General features: G+C 52.9%; 1 protein-coding gene and 2 pseudogenes across 1 annotated transcript; 1 reads left to right on the top strand and 2 right to left on the bottom strand.

The window, feature by feature from the left end:
* The first annotated feature begins 5,673 nt into the window (after positions 1 to 5,673).
* LOC120657062 (aspartyl protease family protein At5g10770-like) lies at positions 5,674 to 7,436 on the top strand. Its single transcript, XM_039935306.1, has 2 exons — positions 5,674 to 5,862; positions 5,953 to 7,436. The coding sequence occupies exons 1-2, from the start codon at positions 5,724 to 5,726 to the stop codon at positions 7,170 to 7,172; spliced, it is 1,359 nt and encodes a 452-aa protein (XP_039791240.1). The 5' UTR covers positions 5,674 to 5,723; the 3' UTR covers positions 7,173 to 7,436.
* A 1,148-nt stretch (positions 7,437 to 8,584) lies between these two features.
* On the bottom strand, positions 8,585 to 10,950 carry LOC120657061 (annotated as a pseudogene).
* A 7,348-nt stretch (positions 10,951 to 18,298) lies between these two features.
* On the bottom strand, positions 18,299 to 19,737 carry LOC120654231 (annotated as a pseudogene).
* Positions 19,738 to 19,786: the final 49 nt, after the last annotated feature.

Genomic DNA, 19,786 nt, shown 5'->3' with positions numbered 1-19,786 from the left:
TAGGGGAGCGTGGAAGTCGTCGTCTTCCCCCGAATCGCGGGGGTGCAGTGGTCGGATACTGTAGGAAGTACACTGTGGGGCATGGCGTCGGGCGTGGCGGTCGTCCGGGCCATCGTCCTTGGTCTCGCGGAGATCGCGCCGGCGTCCTGCCAACCCCTGCAGGCGGAGTGGTCGTCGCTGTAGGGTGTACAGTTCTCCAGATGTGGCGTTCCGTGGGCCCTGCGGGTCAGGGTCTTGCGTACTCCAGCGGCGGCGGGGCACGCGGTGGTCCCGGACCCCCTGGACGGAGTGCTGATGTGCGCATTTTAGGAGGTCTGGGAGACTCGTGGATGTCCCGGACCCCGGCTGCGAGTGATGGGCATCCCTCTTCGAGGGGCCCGTGGCGACACCGGACCTCCTCCCAAGCAGGAGGTGGGCCCGGGGCCATACGTGTGATGATGTAGAGTCCGAACGGCCGGAGTTGGCAGAATAGTACAGGGAGCAGTGCCGAGCACGCTCCGTCCCGCGTCGTAGGTCCCACAGTATCGCCACAGCGCCCGGGATGGCGGAGCAGTGACCGGAGTTGGCGGATGGGACTCCGGTCACAGCCACCGTGGGAAATGGCGGTCTGACACCGTTTGTCCTGAGCACCGTGGAGGAGTGGTTGGCACTTAAAGCCTCAGTACGAAGGGCGGCGAGCTGCAGGGCTGTGCGTCCTTTGCGCCAAGGGGTGGTCTCGAGCGAAGCAGAGATGAGTTACTCCCTCGAGGGTAGGTTCGCTACCCTCGAGCGAGGCGGAGATGATTCGCCCGCTCGAGGGTAGGTTCGCTACCCTCGAGCGAGGCGGAAATGATTCGCCCGCTCGAGGGTAGGTTCGCTACCCTCGAGCGAGGCGGAAATGTGGGGCGCAGTCGAGGGGTCTCGACGGGAGCCCTCGACCGAGGCGGAAAACATCCCGCGGTCCGAGGGGAGCGTGGATGAGCCGCACTGTGTCAGTGGGCCGCGTATTGGGCTTCTATGAGTCCATTCCTTTCTTCCGGATTGGAAGGAGGCCGTGGGCCTTTGTGGGCCCAATTGCCTTAGCATGTGTTTGCGTTCTTTGGAGTGGTCTTAGTACCCCGATTAGGGTGCCCCTAATTGTGGTACCCGACACAACTTTTAGACGAATCTGCTTTTCCTCCCTGAACCACAAAACCGTCTGTCCAGGCTCCTCAGACTCACAAAACCTTTCACATAAGCTCCCCGAGCGGTTTGAGGGTGAGGTGACAACGATTTTTCTATTTTTCTTTTATTTTTTATTTTGACTAAATTTTTGAAAAATCACAATAAATCTAAAAAATTATAAAAGAGAAAATCTAATTTTGTTAAACTCCACGTAAGTAGATCTATGCATTGAACATATTATATGATATACTTTAGTACAAATTTTTTTATGTAGTTTTAGATATATGCTTTTCTTTAATTAATTTATATCTACAGTTTCTGTTGTCCAATTATGGTGAAATTTTTATGGTGATCTAATCATTATATGATTAAGCTATAGTAAAAAATTATAATTATTGGATCATATTTGACTGAGCTATAGATTTATCTATATAAACCTAGATAAATCTAGACCAATCTATAAATAAACCTAGATAAATCAATAACTCAGTTATACATGATTTGATAATTATAAATTTTTACTACATCTCAATCATATAATGATTTTACCACCATAAAATTTTCATCGTCATTGGACGACGGAGACTATAACTATAAATTAATTATAGAAAAACATATATCTAAAACTACAGAAAAAAATTTATACTAAAATATATCATATAATATATTCAATGCGTAGATCTACTTACGTGGAGTTCAAAAAAATTGGATTTTCTCTTTTATGATTTTTTTATGATTTACTGTGATTTTTCAAAAAAATTAGTCAAAATAAAAAATAAAAGAAAAATAGAAAAACTGCTGACACCTCACTCTCAAACCGCTCAAGGAGGTTATGTGAACGGTTTTATGAGTCTAAGCAGATTGGATGGATGGTTTTGTGGTCCAGAGAGGAAAAGCATATTCAGCTCAAAGTTGAGGGAGGCAAAAATGACTTTTTTTTCTTTGGGAAACTATTTTTGCAGGATGGCCCATGCAGGCAACCAGGCCGCCCGGCATCTGCCTACATCTTGAGTCTAGGATTCCAGCGAGCGTGAAAGGTTAGATTGTCTCCAACAGAGACAACCCAAACACAAGACCTATTCGGTAGTATAGGTCGCGTACAGTAAAAGGGTAGGCACCCAAATCTCGCCCTTCTCCAATATAGCCCGAGCCACCAAGCCCCAAATCCTGCACGGAGCACAGCGCCGCCGCCCTGCGCCTCCCTGCCACCGGTGCAGCAGGCAGCACGCGCCTCTTCCCCCACGCAGCAGGCCGGCGCGCCTCCCCTCCCTCCCTCCCTCGTCGCACATGGCGGATGAAACGAAGCAGCTCGCCCCACTCCCTGCCGCACTGGCCGCTCCCCGCATCAACGTTGTCGGCCGAGCTCGCCTCGCCGCCGCTCCTCGCCTCGGCGTCGTCGGCCGTGCCCCGCCTCGCCGCCGCTCCCCGCCTCGCTGTCATCCCGCCTGGCCGCGGCAGCAGCTCCCCGTCGCGGGCCCGCCTCCTCCGCACTGCTGCACGCGTCGTCGTCGTCCGCCTCGCCGTCGCAGGCCCGCCTCGCCGTCGTCGTCCCGTTGCCCGCCTCATCGTCGTCGTCCCGTCGCGGGCCTGCCTTGCCCCTCGCTGTCGTCCTCCCGTCGCGGGCCCGCCTTGCCCTGTCGTCCGCCTCGCCTGCGCACATTTGGGTCGAGGAGAGAGAGAGACACATATTTGCGTCGCCTCTCACCGACGACACAAAATACGTAGTATGTATGGGTACTCCGTTGGAGAGGGTTTTTTTAACCCAAAACACTATTCAGAACCCAAATTTGGGTTTGGGTCATGTTGTTGGAGACAGCCTTAAAGATGCTCGATCCCCAGGACATCAGCTTCGGCATTCGGCTGCTTCTGCTGTTATGGGGACGGCACGCACTCCTGAAAACTGAGTACACACACAGGCAGTACGCCAGTACCCCGTAGGGGATGGAGACGGAGAAGATACTCGTCGATCAATCACAGTTCAGAGATAAACCGCCGGCCGGAGCCGACGGAGCAAGACTCTGCGTGGAGAAGGAATCTGCATCTGCTCCCCGATCGACGACGACGCGCGTCGCTGCTGCGGAAACGGACGCTCCGCTGTGCAACAGTGTTCAGTGCAAGCAAGGAACCCCGGATCCCGACAACAGCTGTCGAACACATACGTACATCCCGGCTGCGGCCAACGGGCCAAGGCAGGCGAAAGCTCAGTGCACGCGCCCACGACCACGATTTCCACGGAAACAGCAACCGTTTTCACACAGCCAGCCGCGCGAGAGGAAATGTTAACGGACACCACTGCGTGGTGGGAACAGGTTGCTTGGGCTCATCCAGAGCCGGGCCATCGACGTGCGCCGGCGCAAGCAAAGCCCATCGCATTTCCGCGCCGCGTTGCCGGGAGAACGCCAGACAAGGAGAAATTACCAGTTGCATAACGACAGACGGGCCCAGCTGCAGAGATGCACGGGTCAAGAAATCAAGCAACTGTAATCACGACCTCCTTTGCAACAACGGCCGGCCGTTGGCTGGAATCCAGCGTATCATCTATAGAGATTCTGTGCAGCTACAAACCCAAGCATCCAAAGCAACTAGCTAGCCATGGTTGACACACATTGACCTAAGTGTATATAAAATTTGCAAACAAATCATTGGAGCGTTCCTTGCTTGCTTGATCTTAACGCGTGGGTGTCTGTTTATAGTTAAGGAGTTTATTATCAGGGACTTTTATTCGTTTGAAACGACACAGCAGGAGACTCATCCATTATTAGAGGACGTGACACGCCAAGAAATTCTACGACTTTGTAGGATGGCGAGCGAGCGAGCGACGTGACGTGCTGCCGAACCGGCCGGGACTTTCTACGAGCTGCGTCCTCATGGGGATCGATCGGAAATTCGGAAGAATGGCATGACGCAACGGGACAAGAGAGATAGCGATGGAATGTTTTTTTAATAAAGACGATGAAATGTGCATGCTAATGTAGTTTACTGATGGCCATTACAATTCTATACACATACGCCAGCTAGCGGATGAGCCCGAATCCGCTGCCCTAATATAACACACACCGCTGTTCTCACTTGAAAGCCCCATTTGAAGCACAGTGACTTTAAAAAGAAAAGAAAAGGATTAATCTATCATTGTCAAACTAATTCATGATCAATTACAATATCGACGTCAGTGATGAGCAGAGACTTCATCGTTTAATGATGGATGTTGGATACGTCAACCGCCGAATAAGCAAAACAATCTTGCACCACATTATTGCAAAATAAAATACCAAAGTAGGCGTATTACAAGGATTTTTATTTTCTATAAACTCTAAAGACGCAACCTATATATATTCTATTTTTTGTATGTAAGCAGGGCCTAATGATTCGTATGGTTCCCAACAAATTAAGTTTTTACCATACATGTACGGCCAAGTGGCCAACATGGCTTTATGCCTTTCCCGGCAAAATGAAAAATTGACATTGTGCTCAAGTTGTGAAATCATCTAAGTGACGAAATGACTAAAATATTTATGTAACGCATATCTTAATATCGACCATCTGACGTGTTTATCTAACTTGCTTTTAAAACCCACCTCTCTCTACTAGTACCCCTAAACATGAAGACAAATTAACAATAGGTATCATTATGAAGAACAAAACTCAACATCGGACAATGAATTTTAATATTCTAGAACACGGCTTAATGGACTAGTACAATTAAGTAGACTTTCAAATTTCAATCATGATGTTTTCATTATTCCAACAATGAATAGCTAGTAGTATATCATTTTTCTCTATACCTAGCTCTATCTATTTCTTAAAAGCATGAATTATGTTGTAACCCTAGAATATTTTGACTATTAAGCTACGAATATGTTTATATCATCATTGTAGTCCTAAACTAGTCCAAATGTCTAGGTTAATTAGCCAGTTTCTGTAGAAATTTATAAATTAAACTCAGCGCTCAAAAATAGCTTGTGTACTAAGCTTACTTAGTTGGGTTCCTTGTACTGAAAATTGTTCACATAGCTTCGATCCTCAACTTGTGCTCATATTATTCCACTGGTAGATAATGTGCTCGTTGATATCGATGCACCTGTGGCAACTTCACCGAACAACAAATCCATCGACAGCGAGACACGTATGATGACTTCGCCAATCTTAATATTTGCAAGACCAATTTACATGAGGTACTCACATAGGGGTAGAGCTGCGTGTGTTTATTTGTAGGAAAAAATAAGGATGCATTTTGTAAAAAAAAACCTAACTCGTAGGGAAGATGACATTATTGCCTAATCTTTGCTTCCCGAGGACGTCCAATCTTATCACAGCGAAGAATTCAAAACTGGCGCTTTTGTGCGCTGATCAAGGCGCCATCATCAGCTAGAAGAAGACCACACGTCTTGGGTCTCCGATGTGGTCGTCCCCCCATGTATGCACGCCACCGTTGCCCAGTCCACCACGAGTCTCCGACGTGAAGCCTGGTTTGCGTTTGCCGGGGCACCCCGTGCATGCCTCCTCACTCTATAAAAGCAGCTTGCCAGTCTGCAGCTGCAACTCACATCTCAGTAGCTGAACCTAGCAAGTCACAGTACGCCATGGCCTCTGTTCCGAAGCTTCTGCTCCTCCTCCTGTGCAGCTATCACACTTTCGTTGCTCACGCAGGAGGTGATCGCAGCTACAAGCTTCTGTCCATTGGCTCTCTCAATTCTGACTCCGTCTGCTCCCAGCCCAAAGGTGCTGCACTGTCCGAGCACGCAATGCGCGATTTCATTTGGTTATTCTTGTGCGCGGTCGTAATCGTTTCCCCTGCTTTGATTGTTTCAGCGACTCCATCGTCGATAGGCGTCACGGTGCCGTTGCACCACCGGCACGGCCCGTGCTCACCGGCGCCCTCCAAGAAGGTGCCAGCATTGGAGGAGATGCTCCGGCGTGACCAGCTCCGAGCTGACTACATCCAACGTAAGTACTCCGCCGCCAAGGGCGGCGCCGGCGATGTCCAGCAGTCGGACGCCACCGTACCGACCACGCTGGGCACGTCCCTGAACACGTTGGAGTACGTGATCACCGTAGGCATCGGCTCGCCGGCCGCGACCCAGACCATGCTCATCGACACCGGCAGCGACGTGTCGTGGGTGCAGTGCAAACCGTGCTCGCAGTGCCACTCCCAGGCGGACCCGCTCTTCGACCCCAGCTCGTCGAGCACCTATTCCTCGTTCTCTTGCAGCTCTGCCACCTGCGCGCAGCTCGGCCAGGAGGGGAACGGCTGCTCGCGCTCCCAGTGCCAGTACATTATCACCTACGGCGACGGCTCGAGCACCACCGGCACCTACAGCTCCGACACGCTCGCGCTGGGCTCCAACACCGTCAGGAACTTCCAGTTCGGGTGCAGCCAGGTGGAGTCGGGCTTCAACGACCAAACCGACGGGCTCATGGGGCTCGGCGGCGGCGCGCAATCGCTCGCGTCGCAGACGGCGGGGACATTCGGCAGGGCCTTCTCCTACTGCCTCCCGCCGACTCCGGGCTCCTCCGGGTTCCTCACGCTCGGCGCCGGAACTTCCGGCTTCGTCAAGACGCCGATGCTCCGGAGCAGCCAGGTCCCCACGTTCTACGGCGTCCGCCTTCAGGCGATCAGGGTGGGAGGGAAACAGCTCAGCATACCCACCTCGGTCTTCTCCCCCGGGACGGTCATGGACTCCGGCACGGTCATCACGCGCTTGCCGCGGACGGCCTACTCGGCGCTGTCGTCGGCGTTCAAGGCCGGGATGAAGCAGTACCCGTCGGCACCGCCCAGCGGCATCCTCGACACGTGCTTCGACTTCAGCGGCCAGTCCAGCATCAGCATACCGACCGTCGCGCTGGTGTTCTCCGGCGGCGCGGTCGTCGACCTCGACCCGAACGGGATCATACTGAGCAGCTGCCTCGCCTTCGCGGGCAACAGTGACGACAGCTCCCTCGGCATCATCGGCAACGTGCAGCAGCGGACGTTCGAGGTCCTGTATGACGTTGGCGGGGGCGCTGTGGGCTTCAAGGCTGGGGCGTGCTGATGATCGCCGAGCACAAGAACATTATTGACACGACGGGGAGGAAGCAAGCAGGTGGGCTTCTCCTCTCGAGGTGTTTGTGGCTGCGAGGTAACAGACATGAAGTGGGACAAACCATCAGCTATTCAACTATAGTACTCCGATTTGAATTATTTTTGTGATTGCGACGTGATGCAAATGTGCAAACTACCAACCAAAAGATAATTGTAATTTTCTTCTGATATTATATGAATAAAGATTAATAATATACTATGTTGCTTTTCTCAATGATTGATGATACTAGTTATTGGTTTCATTTTTCCTATGAATATGGGTACGCATGCATCAGGTCGTACCAGACGTCTGCCTGTTTTTATGAGCTACGCCTAACAAACCGTCTTGAGGTTGACTATAGATGCCTCGCTGTCGATAGAAACGTCGACTACTACTAAAAGTGCATAGGCGTTAAATCCTGGAATATTTGCTCTTATGGGGAGTCGAACCTAGGATCTCAGGTACTACTGAGGCTCTTATAACCATCAGACTACAGGCTCTTTCGCACTAACTAAACTATTTTGACTCAACAGTTTCGAAATTGACTCGATTTTTGAAACTTTTGTATTGATGTAGATCGAAACTTCCAACCATTTTTTTTCATCCTGCAACCGTCAAGCTTCAGTTCAGCAATTGAAATGTTAACTTTAAATGTCTTGAAAACAAATTGTTATATGTTGCCAACTCGAAACCCAAACCTTGTAACAAATGCATTTGAATATTTTCAACTAGTAGTAGTACCAAATAGACCTGATCATCCATCGGATCGGGTCAAAAAGAACCCGTGGATTTTTTTCCTTTAGCCCGAGCCCTATGGCACATTAGTCAGGTTGGGTCGGGTTTTTTCGGGTCGGTTAGGTCGGACGGCCATGATCAGGTCAGTACAAAACGGTTCTATTTTCCATGGAGGTGACCAATTATCAGCTCTATCCATAAACTGTATAAGGGGGTTACAGTAATGCATTTTAACTTTGACTAGCTGTATATGCCATTCTACACAAGTAATGTGTGCGCATATTAAATTACCTTTGTCTCTGTACATCTGAAACCGTCCTTTATCTAAAAAACTACACCTTAGACCTTGGATGTTCAACTAGTAACAATTATAACATCCATTTACCCTCCAAAAGAAAAGACAAGGAAAAAGCCGCTCGTCCTTTACTACTGTGAACTATTTTTTCCTCTGTGCGTCCAACTATTGTTCTCAGCCTCCTCTCGTGGGCCTCGAGTCCACGATGACTTCGGCGCCTGTCATACAATCACAAGTCCAAATTAAGATCCAAAGAAGTGAGCGAAGTAGGTCCACACGCCCCTCCTAACACTGCACTAAGTTGGTCACTTAATTAGCATCCCACCGTCAAGTTGCGCACCGAGATATCGACTACCAAAAGGCAAAAGTATGCCCAATCAATCGGAGGGGGAGGGTGTCATGCGTCAACACGTTTACACCTCTGCCTAGCTCACCAACAACGCACACAACTTTCACCAACTGTCGTCTAGAGATGCTGTCATGTGTACTCTGTAATAGGTCTGTATGTATGTATACTGTCATGTACTATGTATCTATGTACTCTCGTGTGCGTACACGCATACTCACTGCTAGTGCTAGATTGTAATTCATTAATCAGAAGCTAGTCACTGGCCGGCACCGGCTGTTAAATTGTTAATCGATGAGCGAATGGGTGAGGAATGATCAGCAGGCGCCGGGCCTGAACCCGACGGAGGCGCCGTCGATGCGCACCTCGAACGAGCGCTGCTGCACGTTCCCGAGGATGGCCATGCCGCCGTCGCTGCCGCTGGCCGCGAACGCCAGGCACCCGAACGACAGGATCCCGTCCGCGCCCAGCGTCAGGGTCGCGCCGCTGCTGAACGTCAGCGCCACGCTGGGGATCGTCACGGCGCCGTACCCGGCGAAGTTGTAGCACGTGTCCAGGATCCCGTTCGGCGGCGCAGACGGGTACCCGTACGCCGCCATCCCGCCGCGGAACGCGGAACGCAGCGCCGCGTACGCGGCCGGGGGCAGCCGGGTCACCACCGTGCCCGTGTCCACCACCGCCCCGCCCGCGAACGCCGACGGCGGCACGCTCAGCGCCTGCCCGCCCACGCTGATGCCCGTCAGCATCACGATGTAGTACGTCGGCGCGCCCGGCGACGGCAGCAGCTGCGTCGTCGCGAAGCCCGGCGCCGCGCCGCCCTCCGCGGCGCCCAGCGTCAGGTACCCCGCGGTGGACGGCTTCGTCGGGAGGCAGTAGGAGAAGACCCCGCCGTACGCGCCCGCCGTCTGCCCCACGAGCGACACCTGCAGGCGGCCGAGGCCGAGGAGCCCGTCGATGCCGGTGAGCAGCCCGCTCTGCGCGTGGCCGCAGCCGAAGAGGAACCCCTGCACCGCGTCCGTCGCCGTCAGGGTCAGCGTGTCGGAGGCGTACACGCCCGTGGTGTTGGACCCATCGCCGTAGCTGACCACGTACCCGCACTGCGCCGCCGAGCAGCCGGCCGCGTACAGGCCCAGCCCCGCGCACGCGGGCCCGCCGCACGGCACGGCGGCGTACGACGACGACCTGGCGGGGTCGAAGAGCGGGTCCTTCTGGCTGTAGCACGCCGCCGCCGCGCACGGCTTGCACTGCACCCACGACAGGTCGCTGCCGGTGTCCACCTCCAGCGTCTGCGCCACGCCCGGCGTGCCCAGGCTCGCCGTCACCACGTAGTTGAGCGTGCCGATGTCATAGCCCCAGCTCGACGGCACCGTCGCCGCCGCCGCCTTGGATCCCAGCAGCTGCTGCGCGCCGGCACCGGACACCCTCCTCAGTATGTACTCCGCCCGGCGCTGGTCCGCGCGCAGCGTGTCGGCGACCGACGGAGCCGCCAGCGAGGACGCCCGCGAGGGGGCGCACGGGCCCGTGCCGGTGCGTCAGCCGCAGCACGGCCGACGTGCCGTCCCGCCGCGGCGCAACTGAAACCTCACCGTCGCCGAATCCCGTTCCAGCCGACGAATCAGCACGCTTGAAAATCGACAACTGATCGATCAGGTTGCCAGTATCCGCGTACCTGGGTCGGGGGCGCTGCACGTCGTCGCCGGCTCGAAGCTGGCGGCGGAGACGGTGACGTAGCCGGGCGCCTCCACGGCGCGAGCGCCATGGCCGCGGGGGAAGAAGCCGAGCGCGCCGGCGCACAGGAGCAGTGGCAAGAGGAGGCGCGCCACGGGGGAGGAGGAGCTCATGACGCCTTGGCTCAGCTCGGCTCGGACGGGGCCAAAACGACGGTGCCTAAATAAGGAGGACCAATCGGGCCGCCACCCCCGGCGGCGCGACGCGCGAGACAAGGGCGGGTGCGCCGGCGGGCGAGCACATCGCCCGTGGAATTCCGGGGCCCCTGTGAGCCGCTGCCGCCCGTGTATAATACGTCTTCCTCCCTCCCCCCACTTCACCCCACCGGCACGACCAGACCAGCTGTTGGGCACGAACGCACGATGCGATGCGACACCGCGGACCAGATGGTCTCCCTTTCGGTAGGCCGCCACCACCAGGCAGCTTGAAATTGAATTGTAGTCGATCGATCCCAACTGTACAACAGCGCCCCCCCTGAGTTCAGCGGAATCGACCTGTGATCAAACGTAGCACCAGTCAATTCGGATGGATTCGATCAGGTCAGTCTTGTATGTCACTCCTCTTCAAGGTACGAATGAACTCGCTCGCTCACTCCACCACCAACCGGCTCTGATTCCTTTCCCCGTGAGGCCATGACATTGTAACATACAGCCTGGCCGACAGTCCGCTAGGAAGCGGTGGACGGTCCGTCATTGTAACGCCCAGATATTTATCCTGGTTGTGGGACCCACCTGTCATATGTTCTCTTATCCTCCTCACGACGACCAGAGGCGAGCTCCGCTCGAGCGCTCGCGCCGCCGTCGCCCCCTTCCGTCGATCTCCCTCCTCCGGCCATCATACTTCGATTCCTCGCGCGAGAACCTTCCCCAACCCCCAGCCCAGCTTCTTCCGGCCGGAATCGCCCCAACCGCCGCCGGTCACCATTGGAGCCCGCTTGAAGCTTGCTCCACCGTCGATCCGCTTCTCCGGTCATCCCCCGCCCGAACCGACCGTGGGAATGGATTCGTGGTGAGTTCCTTGTGCTCCCCGGCCTTTTTTCCCCTTCTGTTGTGCGCCGCCGGCGCCGGTGAACGGCCACCGCCGCCGCCGCCGCGCTTGTTGCCGCCTGTCGGGTGATGTTAAAAAGACGAACCGCGGACGGTCTGCTAAGGGGGGGGGGGAGCGGACAGTCCGCAAGTTAGGATAGAGTTTGTCTAGAGGCGTTGTGTTTCTGGTGATCTCGCGTAAATGAACCGCGGACGGTCCGCCAATGGGGGCCGGACGGTCCGCCGTTAAAGCTCGAAATTTGTCCAGAGACGATGTTGTCTCTGGTGGGTTTAGAAGGGTTGAACTGCGGACGGTCCGCTATTGGAGAGCGGACAGTCCGCCGTAGAGCCTAGAAGTTGTCCAGAGACGTTATCATCTCTGGTGGAATTGGCAGAGTGAACTGCGGACGGTCCGCCAAGGAGGGCCGGACAGTCCGCCGTAGAAATTAAAAATTTGTCCAGAGGCGTCGTTGCCTCTGGTGGTTTTGCGGAGTTAAAATAAGGACAGTCCGCTATTTTGGAGCGGACAGTCCGCCGTATAGATTTGCAAGTTGTCCAGAGCGGTAGTTGGTTCTGGTGGGTCTGCAGAGTTGTACTGCGGACGGTCCGCCACTTAAGCGCGGACAGTCCGCAGGGCATTCCAGTTGAAGTATAGTAGTTGCATTATTGAGCTGCAATCAATTATTTCATTTGCATTCGTGTAGCATCCGCCGTTGATAACGTCATGTATGAGGTGATAGCGGCGCCACAGGAGCAGCCGAAGCAAGCCCAGGAGGAGAGGCGTGAGAACCCGGCCCAAGGCCCGTCTGACTCTAGCTCTGAGCAGCAGCCCGCAGGCAAGCCCCGGTGCACATCCGATTATTTCAAATTATGACATCTTTATATGTCTCTATTATTTGTGCATTAGGTTAGGAATTGTTTGATACCCTAGTTGCATGATCCCTAGGTCTCCTTGAGTTATACTAAATATGTATAGGACGATAGATGTGCTATGCTTAATGGGTTCCGGTAGAAGACGAGTGCTCTACTGCCACTCGCAAGATATAAGATGATGAGAAGTCGAGTAATTTCTAGTTACTCACGAGATATATGATCTATGGCCATTTCAGTACATATATATTGAGTATGATTTGAGATAAATGGATAATGTGAGACCGGACGGGGAAATGATGACAATGTATAGGTATGGCAGCAGGACAGGGTTCCTGGGTGTCTTAGCCCCGTTTATTTTGATTAAGGACCGACCGTTGTCGGCAGTGCTGATCTGGGATTGAATTGTACTAGCCGCATGCCGGGAGTGGGAGGTAGTCGAAACCGGTAAGCCGAGTACTGCCTCACCTCGAAAGTACAGGACTCCATCTCACCTCCTGGGGTAGTTGAGTAGTCGCGGAGAAATGGGGATGCATATGTTTACTTTTGGTGGTCTCACGTTGAGCTCGGCTGACCATATGATGGTGGGGCGGTCCTGTAGTTCGAGGCGGGGAGGGGAAAGGTCGGTGCGTGGGGTCCGACGGGGCTTTTGCATGCCATGTTGGTTAGGTCCACCTTGCAAGGTTAAGTCGGATCGATTTGCCGTGTCTCGCGGTTATGAGGGCCTTGATCTCTTTGTCGCCTCGTAGAAATGAATTAGAAATGTCAGTGATAAATGATGGAACTACTTTGAATCATTATTGTAATGCTCCAACATGATTGTTGTAGATATGCCAACATTAGACGAGAGTCTTTCTATATAGAACATGTGGCTAAAACATTGAAAGTAAGGATCCAACTATAGATGCTTTTCTGCAAAACAACTCACTTGCCAGAAAGCCGTGCATGTCTAGATAGGGGCTATGTATACCCATGGTCGGGTAAGGCTTACTGAGTATTAGTATACTCAGGGTTTATTGCCACAATTATTTCAGGACACCCGGATGTCGACTTCTGTCCCTGCCGCGTTAAGTTCATCCGTCGTGATGCAGAGGGATGGGAGGTTGTGGAGCCCGACGCTTAGTTAGGGATCTCCTCGGGTACTCTTTGGTAGTTGTAGATCCTTTCCTCTATTCGAACCTTATTTTCGGTATTGTAAAGTTTATAGGCTATGTATGTATTCAAATTTGGTTTGTAAAACTCAAGGCCGAGTCTTATGTATATTGTTGTATTTTCAAATATGTGTCGTGCTTGTACCATCTGCGCTCACCTTCGCGTGAGACTATCGGTGATGTTTCGATCGGGACGTGGGCTGAGAAAGGGCTGTCAAATTAAGCCGTTAAGCTAATGCGCCCGATGTGTTCAAATGACGGCCATTACGCTTAATTAGAGTTTTAATTTGGCGGTTCCGTCACAGCTGGTATCAGAGCCGAAACGCACCGAGGGTGGTACAGGCATGACTAATTTCAAGTTTTTCCAAAAATATAAAAATGAATTTTTGCGTAGGGCGAGCATGCATCATATTTATGTAGTGTTTTTGGGATTTTTCCCTAGGAATTGATAGAGGTGTGAGTTTATGGCCCTAAGGACCTTTGTAGACGAAGTTCGGGTCGTAAGGTTTCATAGACTTGCCGTGAAGCGTTACAGAAGTGTCGTCGGCCGGGCCGAAGACACTGTCTGGTAGTTCAAAACGTGTCCAGCGGACAGTCCGGTCATGACACGCGGACGGTCCGCTGGCCATTAAGGAAAAACACACAGAACCATTTGAAAACTGAGTTGGGTTGACATTTTGTAAAGCGGACGGTCCGCAGAAGCTCAGCGGACGGTCCGGTTAGTTGGATTCTTGTAAAGCGGACGGTCCGTCCTGGTTTACCGGACGGTGCGCCATATATTTTTCGGCTGGACCAGGGCAGATCGGTCAGACCGACTGGTTGAGCCGATCGAACCGTCTGGCCCCGCCTGCAAGCATTACACTGAATTGTTTTTAAAGCTATACATTCTGCAATGTGTCATGTATTGAAAGATTAGTTACTATCAAGATTGTTTTAATTAACCCGGATGATGGAACTAATCTTTTCATGGTTAAATGCAGAATGGCAGCACCCCCAAACCCTCCTGATTTGGCCCAGGCCATTGCGGCCATGCTCACCGGACGCGACGAGCAGACGGCACTCCTCCGGGAGATTGTCGAGCAAGGCAGAGCGTAGCGGCATGAGTATCACCACCAGCCAGCTGTCCCTGGGTATGAGCAGTTTCTTAACACCCAGCCACCGCTCTTCCATAAGGCGGATGAGCCACTGAAAGCAGATAGCTGGTTCCGGACCATCGAGTCTAAGTTCACCCTGCACCCGTACAATGATGGGGACAAGGCAGGATTTACAGCCTAGCTGCTCAGGGGTCCCGCACGCACTTTGTGGGACAATCACATGACCATGTTCCCCGAGGGCACTTGGTTCACCTGGGCCCAGTTTAAGGAAGCATTCAGGGCGCATCACGTTCCAGTGGGAGTAATCAGGAGGAAGCTCACGGAGTTCTTGGCCCTAAAGCTGGGCAACAACAGTGTGATGCAATATACCCAGAATTTCAACACACTCTCACAGTACGCTGGGTACCACGTGGACACGGATGAGAAGAAGCAGGCGTGTTTTAGGCAGGGGCTTAGCAGTAAGCTCCAGGATCGCCTGGCGATGTTCAAGTTCAATACTTTCGGCGAGCTAGTCAATGGGGCTATCGAGCAGGAGGATGCCCATCTAGCTCATAAACCAGAAAAAAAAAGAAAGGCACCGGCAGCGGGATCCACTAGTAGCAACCCACAGAGGTTCCGCCTCGTGCAGTCTGGGCCACAGCGAGCCCCCTTCCAGCATCAGTCTGTGTACAGGCCACCACAGCAGCAGTGGGGATATCGCCCACCTCAGCCACCACAGCCGCAGGGGGTAGTCAGGTCTCCTGTTCCTCAGCAGAGCGAGCAAAAGGTCTGGGTGCAGCAGCCGGGAGTACGCCCCAATTTGTTTCCATGTTACAACTGTGGGCAGCCGGGGCACTTTGCACAGAACTGCCCGATGCCACCAAAGCAGGGCTAGCAGTCCGATCAGCAGAGCCAGAAGCAGAATGTGGCTCATTTCAAGCCAGGACAAGTGCACTACACCACCCTCGAGGGTATTTCTGAGGGAGCTCCAGTGATGGCGGGTATGTTTTCTGTAAACGATCGTCCCGTCACCATATTGTTTGACTCTGGGGCATCTCATACATTCATTAGCAAGGAGTGTGCCATTAGGCTGGGATAGAAAATAGAAAACATACCAAATCCATACAATATTCATTCGCCCGGGGGCCAATTAATTACCAACAAAATTGTCAGGCGAGTGCCTCTCCAGTTACAAGGAAAATGATTTATAGCACATCTTATAGTACTCCCAACTCAAAGAGTGGATATTATACTTGGCATGAACTGGATGAAGGAACAAGGAGTTCTTTTAGACACTAATGCACATTCTGTGCACATAAAACCATCTGACCATGGGTCTATGACCTTATCTTTAAAGAACCTTGAGTCAACCACTTCCGCTGTGAATCACACTGAGGGCAAGGCTTTGGCTGACATACCAGTGGTGTGTGAGTACCCGGATGTTTTTCCGGAGGGTTTACCCGGGATGCCACCGGATCGCAATGTTGAATTCGCAATTGAATTGCAACCGGGAACGGCACCAATTTCCTGAAGACATTATCGGATGCCACCTAATGAACTGGTGGAATTTATGAAGCAATTGCAAGAGCTGCTCGACAAAGGCTATATTCGTCCTAGCACTTCGCCCTGGGACTGCCCAGCACTTTTTGTTAAAAAGAAGGATCAAAGTCTCAGGTTGTGTGTGGACTATAGACTTCTGAATGCCGTCATAATCAAGAATAAATATCCACTTCCCCGGATTGATATTTTGTTTGATCAGCTATTCGGGGCCAAAGTATTTTCCAAGATTGATCTTCGCTCGGGTTATCATCAGATCAAAATCCGAGCCGAAGATATTCCTAAGACGGCTTTCTCAACCAGATATGGACTTTATGAATATCTGGTGATGTCCTTTGGGTTAACAAACGCTCCTGCACATTTTATGTATCTCATGAACTCAGTATTTATGCCCGAGCTGGATAAGTTTGTCGTGATTTTTATCGACGACATTCTTATATTTTCTAAGAATGAAGAAGAGTATGTAGAGCATCTTCGCATTGTCCTTCAGCGTCTCAGGGAGCACAAGTTATACGCCAAATTCAGCAAGTGTGAATTTTGGCTCAAAAAGGTGCAATTTCTAGGCCATGTCATTTCGGAGGACGGTATTTCTGTCGACCCCAGCAAAATCTGAGATGTGCTAGATTGGAAGACCCCTGAGACAGTTCCGGAAATTCGAAGTTTTCTTGGGCTAGTAGGATATTATCGCCTGATTGTACCGAACTTCTCCAAAATTGCTAGGCCCATGACAGAATTGCTTAAGAAAGGGGTGAAATTTGTTTGGGACGACAAATGTGATCAGGCTTTCCAGACTTTAAGAAAGCTTTTAACGTTGGCCCCTGTTCTGGCTCAGCCAGATATCACTTGACCATTCGATGTTTATTGTGATGCATCAGATATGAGTCTTGGCCGCATTCTCATTACTGCCTTTGGCTTAGCCAGGTATTACTCTGGCCTTGATGTTTGTGTGTAATACATTAGGTATGGGCCTCGGCTGCGTCCTTATGTAAGATCAGCGGGTGATTGCTTATGCTTCCAGAACTCTTAGGCGGCATGAGGAGAATTATGCTACTCATGACTTAGAGCTAGCCGCAGTGGTCCATGCACTGAAAATATGGCGGCATTATCTTCATATATACTCAAACCACAAGAGTCTTAAGTAGTATATATTGTTGTATTTTCAAATATGTGTCGTGCTTGTACCATCTGCGCTCACTTTCGCGTGAGACTATTGGTGATGTTTCGATCGGGACGTGGGCTGAGAAAGAGCTGTCAAATTAAGCCGTTAAGATAATACGCTCGATGTGTTCAAATAACAGCTATTACACTTAATTAGAGTTTGAATTTGACGGTTCCGTCACGGACATCCTCCAGTCCTCGCCGAAAAGAAGGCGCTCAAAGCTGTGGCATACGATTCGTTACGGCACCTGGGGACCTTGTCGTCCCTTCCCCTGATGCTGATGGAGACCATTATCTACCGCCCCGCCTCTTTCCAGAGCGCGAGGGTTTGGGATCTTGCTGGAGCCGCGCGGGGCCAGGGCCGTGACCGCGACAGGACTGGTGCGCCATCGCCGTGTAGTCGCCGGCTCGCGGCCGCTCCGGTTCTCCGCCTTCCGTGCGGCACTCCGCGTCGTCAATTTTGCCGGCGAATGCCAGCGCGGCAGCGCCCCTCCTCAAAGCTCAAACCTGTGATGCGAGCGTGCGGTGAGCGTGAGGCTGACATGCGCTATGCCCCCTGCTGCGTTGCCCTTGACCATGTGGTGGAGGTGGAGCTGGGCCAAACAAACATAGCTGACGTGTTTCAGCGTGATTTCCCTCCCCATTCCTGGTAACCAGGCTTGATTGGAATGTCTTGTTCGTAGTTGAGCCGTCACTAGCTGACCGGCAGTCAGGCGGGTAGCCGGGCACCCACTTTGTGTTTGGTGCTTACTCCTGACAAATGATCCGTGGAGACCAGAGTCAGAATAGAAGAGTCATTGCATACTACCTAGTGTTTGTTTAGAAAATTTTATACATATTACTAGTAGTGAAAAATGACTATATTATCCTAATTAACTATAACGGTTGAGATAGAAAACCACGCTCTTTATTTGGTTATCTGAATCCTCAATAAATACAAATATATCGGAACCAGAAAAATAATATCTATTTAAACATTTGATTAGCTCAATACCCTTCTTTCTTGATATTTGATATTCTTTTAATTAGATGGAATTTATTACAATCTAAACAAACAATCTTTATGAGATAAAATTTAAAGACTAAATAAACAATACTTGTGAAGATTGGTTTCCAAGTCAACTAGTAGTAAAATAAGTTTCTCGTTAGCGTGTCAGACCCAACACTAGGCCAGAGCCTACCGTAGCACACAAGACACTACGAAGCTCAGTAATCTTTGTATTGGTTCAATTTCATTTCAAAGGAACCCAAATTCCCAAATGTACAGTTATGTACAATAACTTTAATATTGTTTTGTAATTTTTCTCCATCCACATGGGTCGTGCCAATTGAGCACACTCCATGGCCCAAAAGAATACTGCTACGAGAAGCAAGGAGGCCTCAGAACAATCCTCGCTCCCGCGCCCGCCCACCCATGTCACAATCCTCTGAACAAGGGCCTCACGCTCACCAACGCCTCCCTACCCATGGCCACCTCCCGGCGCCCCATCTCCATCCCGCAGTTCTTCCTCCCGCCAGGCCGCCGGGCGCGCGCCGCCGCCCCCGCTCCTGCTTCCGGCCGGGACCCCGCCGCGGCCTCCACCCTCTCGAACTGGCCGCACCACTTGGCCTGCACGTACACCGCGCGCCTCCACGGCGGCACGTGCATGCCCGCGCCGCGGATGGACTCCGCCGCGGCGCCGCACATTGCCGCGGCGAGCTCCTTCAGAGCCTCCGGCCTCGCCACGAGCACCGGCGGCAGGGACGAGAGGAGGTCCTGGTACTCGGCGCTTGGCCTCGCGATCTCGAACTCGGCTGCGACGTTGACCTCCACGATGTAGCGAGACGACGCCGACGGCGAGGAGCCCGCCATTGCGACGTCCACGTACTCGTGCGAGCCCGGCGCGGGGACGCTGCTGGTTCTCTCCCACGACGACCTGCAGAGACCTGCACGTTCGCCCAAGCACGAGCGAAATGTTAATGATCTAGGAGTTGGAAACAAGAGTCCAAATCCAAATTATGCTATCGAAAAATGAAAACTGAAGAGCAGTTAGCAGTAGTCCAGCAGAACACTAACCGGCGTTGAAACCCCTCGCCCGGAGCCGCTCCGCGAGGTGCTTCCTCATCCCGCCGCCGCCAACGACGACGGCTGGCCCGGCGTCTCGACAATGCGCTCCGCCTCGGCGCGGATTCGCGCGGCCTCCGCGTCGGCCGCCGCGCCCGCCAGCGTGAGGCGCAGCGTTTCCGTCCACTCCGGTGCCCGCGCCGCAACGGCGGCGTCCTTGGCGGCGGCGGCGCCCGCGCGGTGCTTGCCGTATCCGTTGTAGAACTCGTCCACCAAATCCATGAGACCATCGTCAGCATCTGCGCCCCGGGACGGCGCCGGCGAGGGCGCGCTGTCGCTGGTGAACGGGCCCCGTAGCCGAGCCCTCGCCGCCTCGTCGAGCGCCGCCGCTGCCTTCTTGTAACCACCCAAGGGCTCCATCGTCACCGTGGCGATTCGCCGCGCGCCCTGAACAAGGCCTTGCCGCGGGCGTCAAGAACCAATTATTCTGCCGTGCCGCCGCCGTGGCCGATCGCGTGTGCCGGCGAGCCAAGTTCCTCTCGGGGTCGGCGAATTGGCGGTGGTTGGCGTGTAGTTGGACGAGGGGGGCGGGGCGGTGTTAT

Source organism: Panicum virgatum, chromosome 1N, assembly GCF_016808335.1.
Source record: "Panicum virgatum strain AP13 chromosome 1N, P.virgatum_v5, whole genome shotgun sequence".
Classification (NCBI taxonomy): domain Eukaryota; kingdom Viridiplantae; phylum Streptophyta; class Magnoliopsida; order Poales; family Poaceae; genus Panicum; species Panicum virgatum.
The sequence above is the reverse complement of the archived record's forward strand: the minus strand, read 5'-3'. Positions and strand labels throughout refer to the sequence as shown.

Excerpts from the sequence above, each read along its gene's own strand:
- LOC120657062 (XM_039935306.1), top strand. The coding sequence starts at position 5,724 with ATGGCCTCTGTTCCGAAGCTTCTGCTCCTCCTCCTGTGCAGCTATCAC. Across the intron at positions 5,863-5,952 it reads CGTCTGCTCCCAGCCCAAAG|CGACTCCATCGTCGATAGGC; the intron begins GTGCTGCACTGT and ends TGATTGTTTCAG.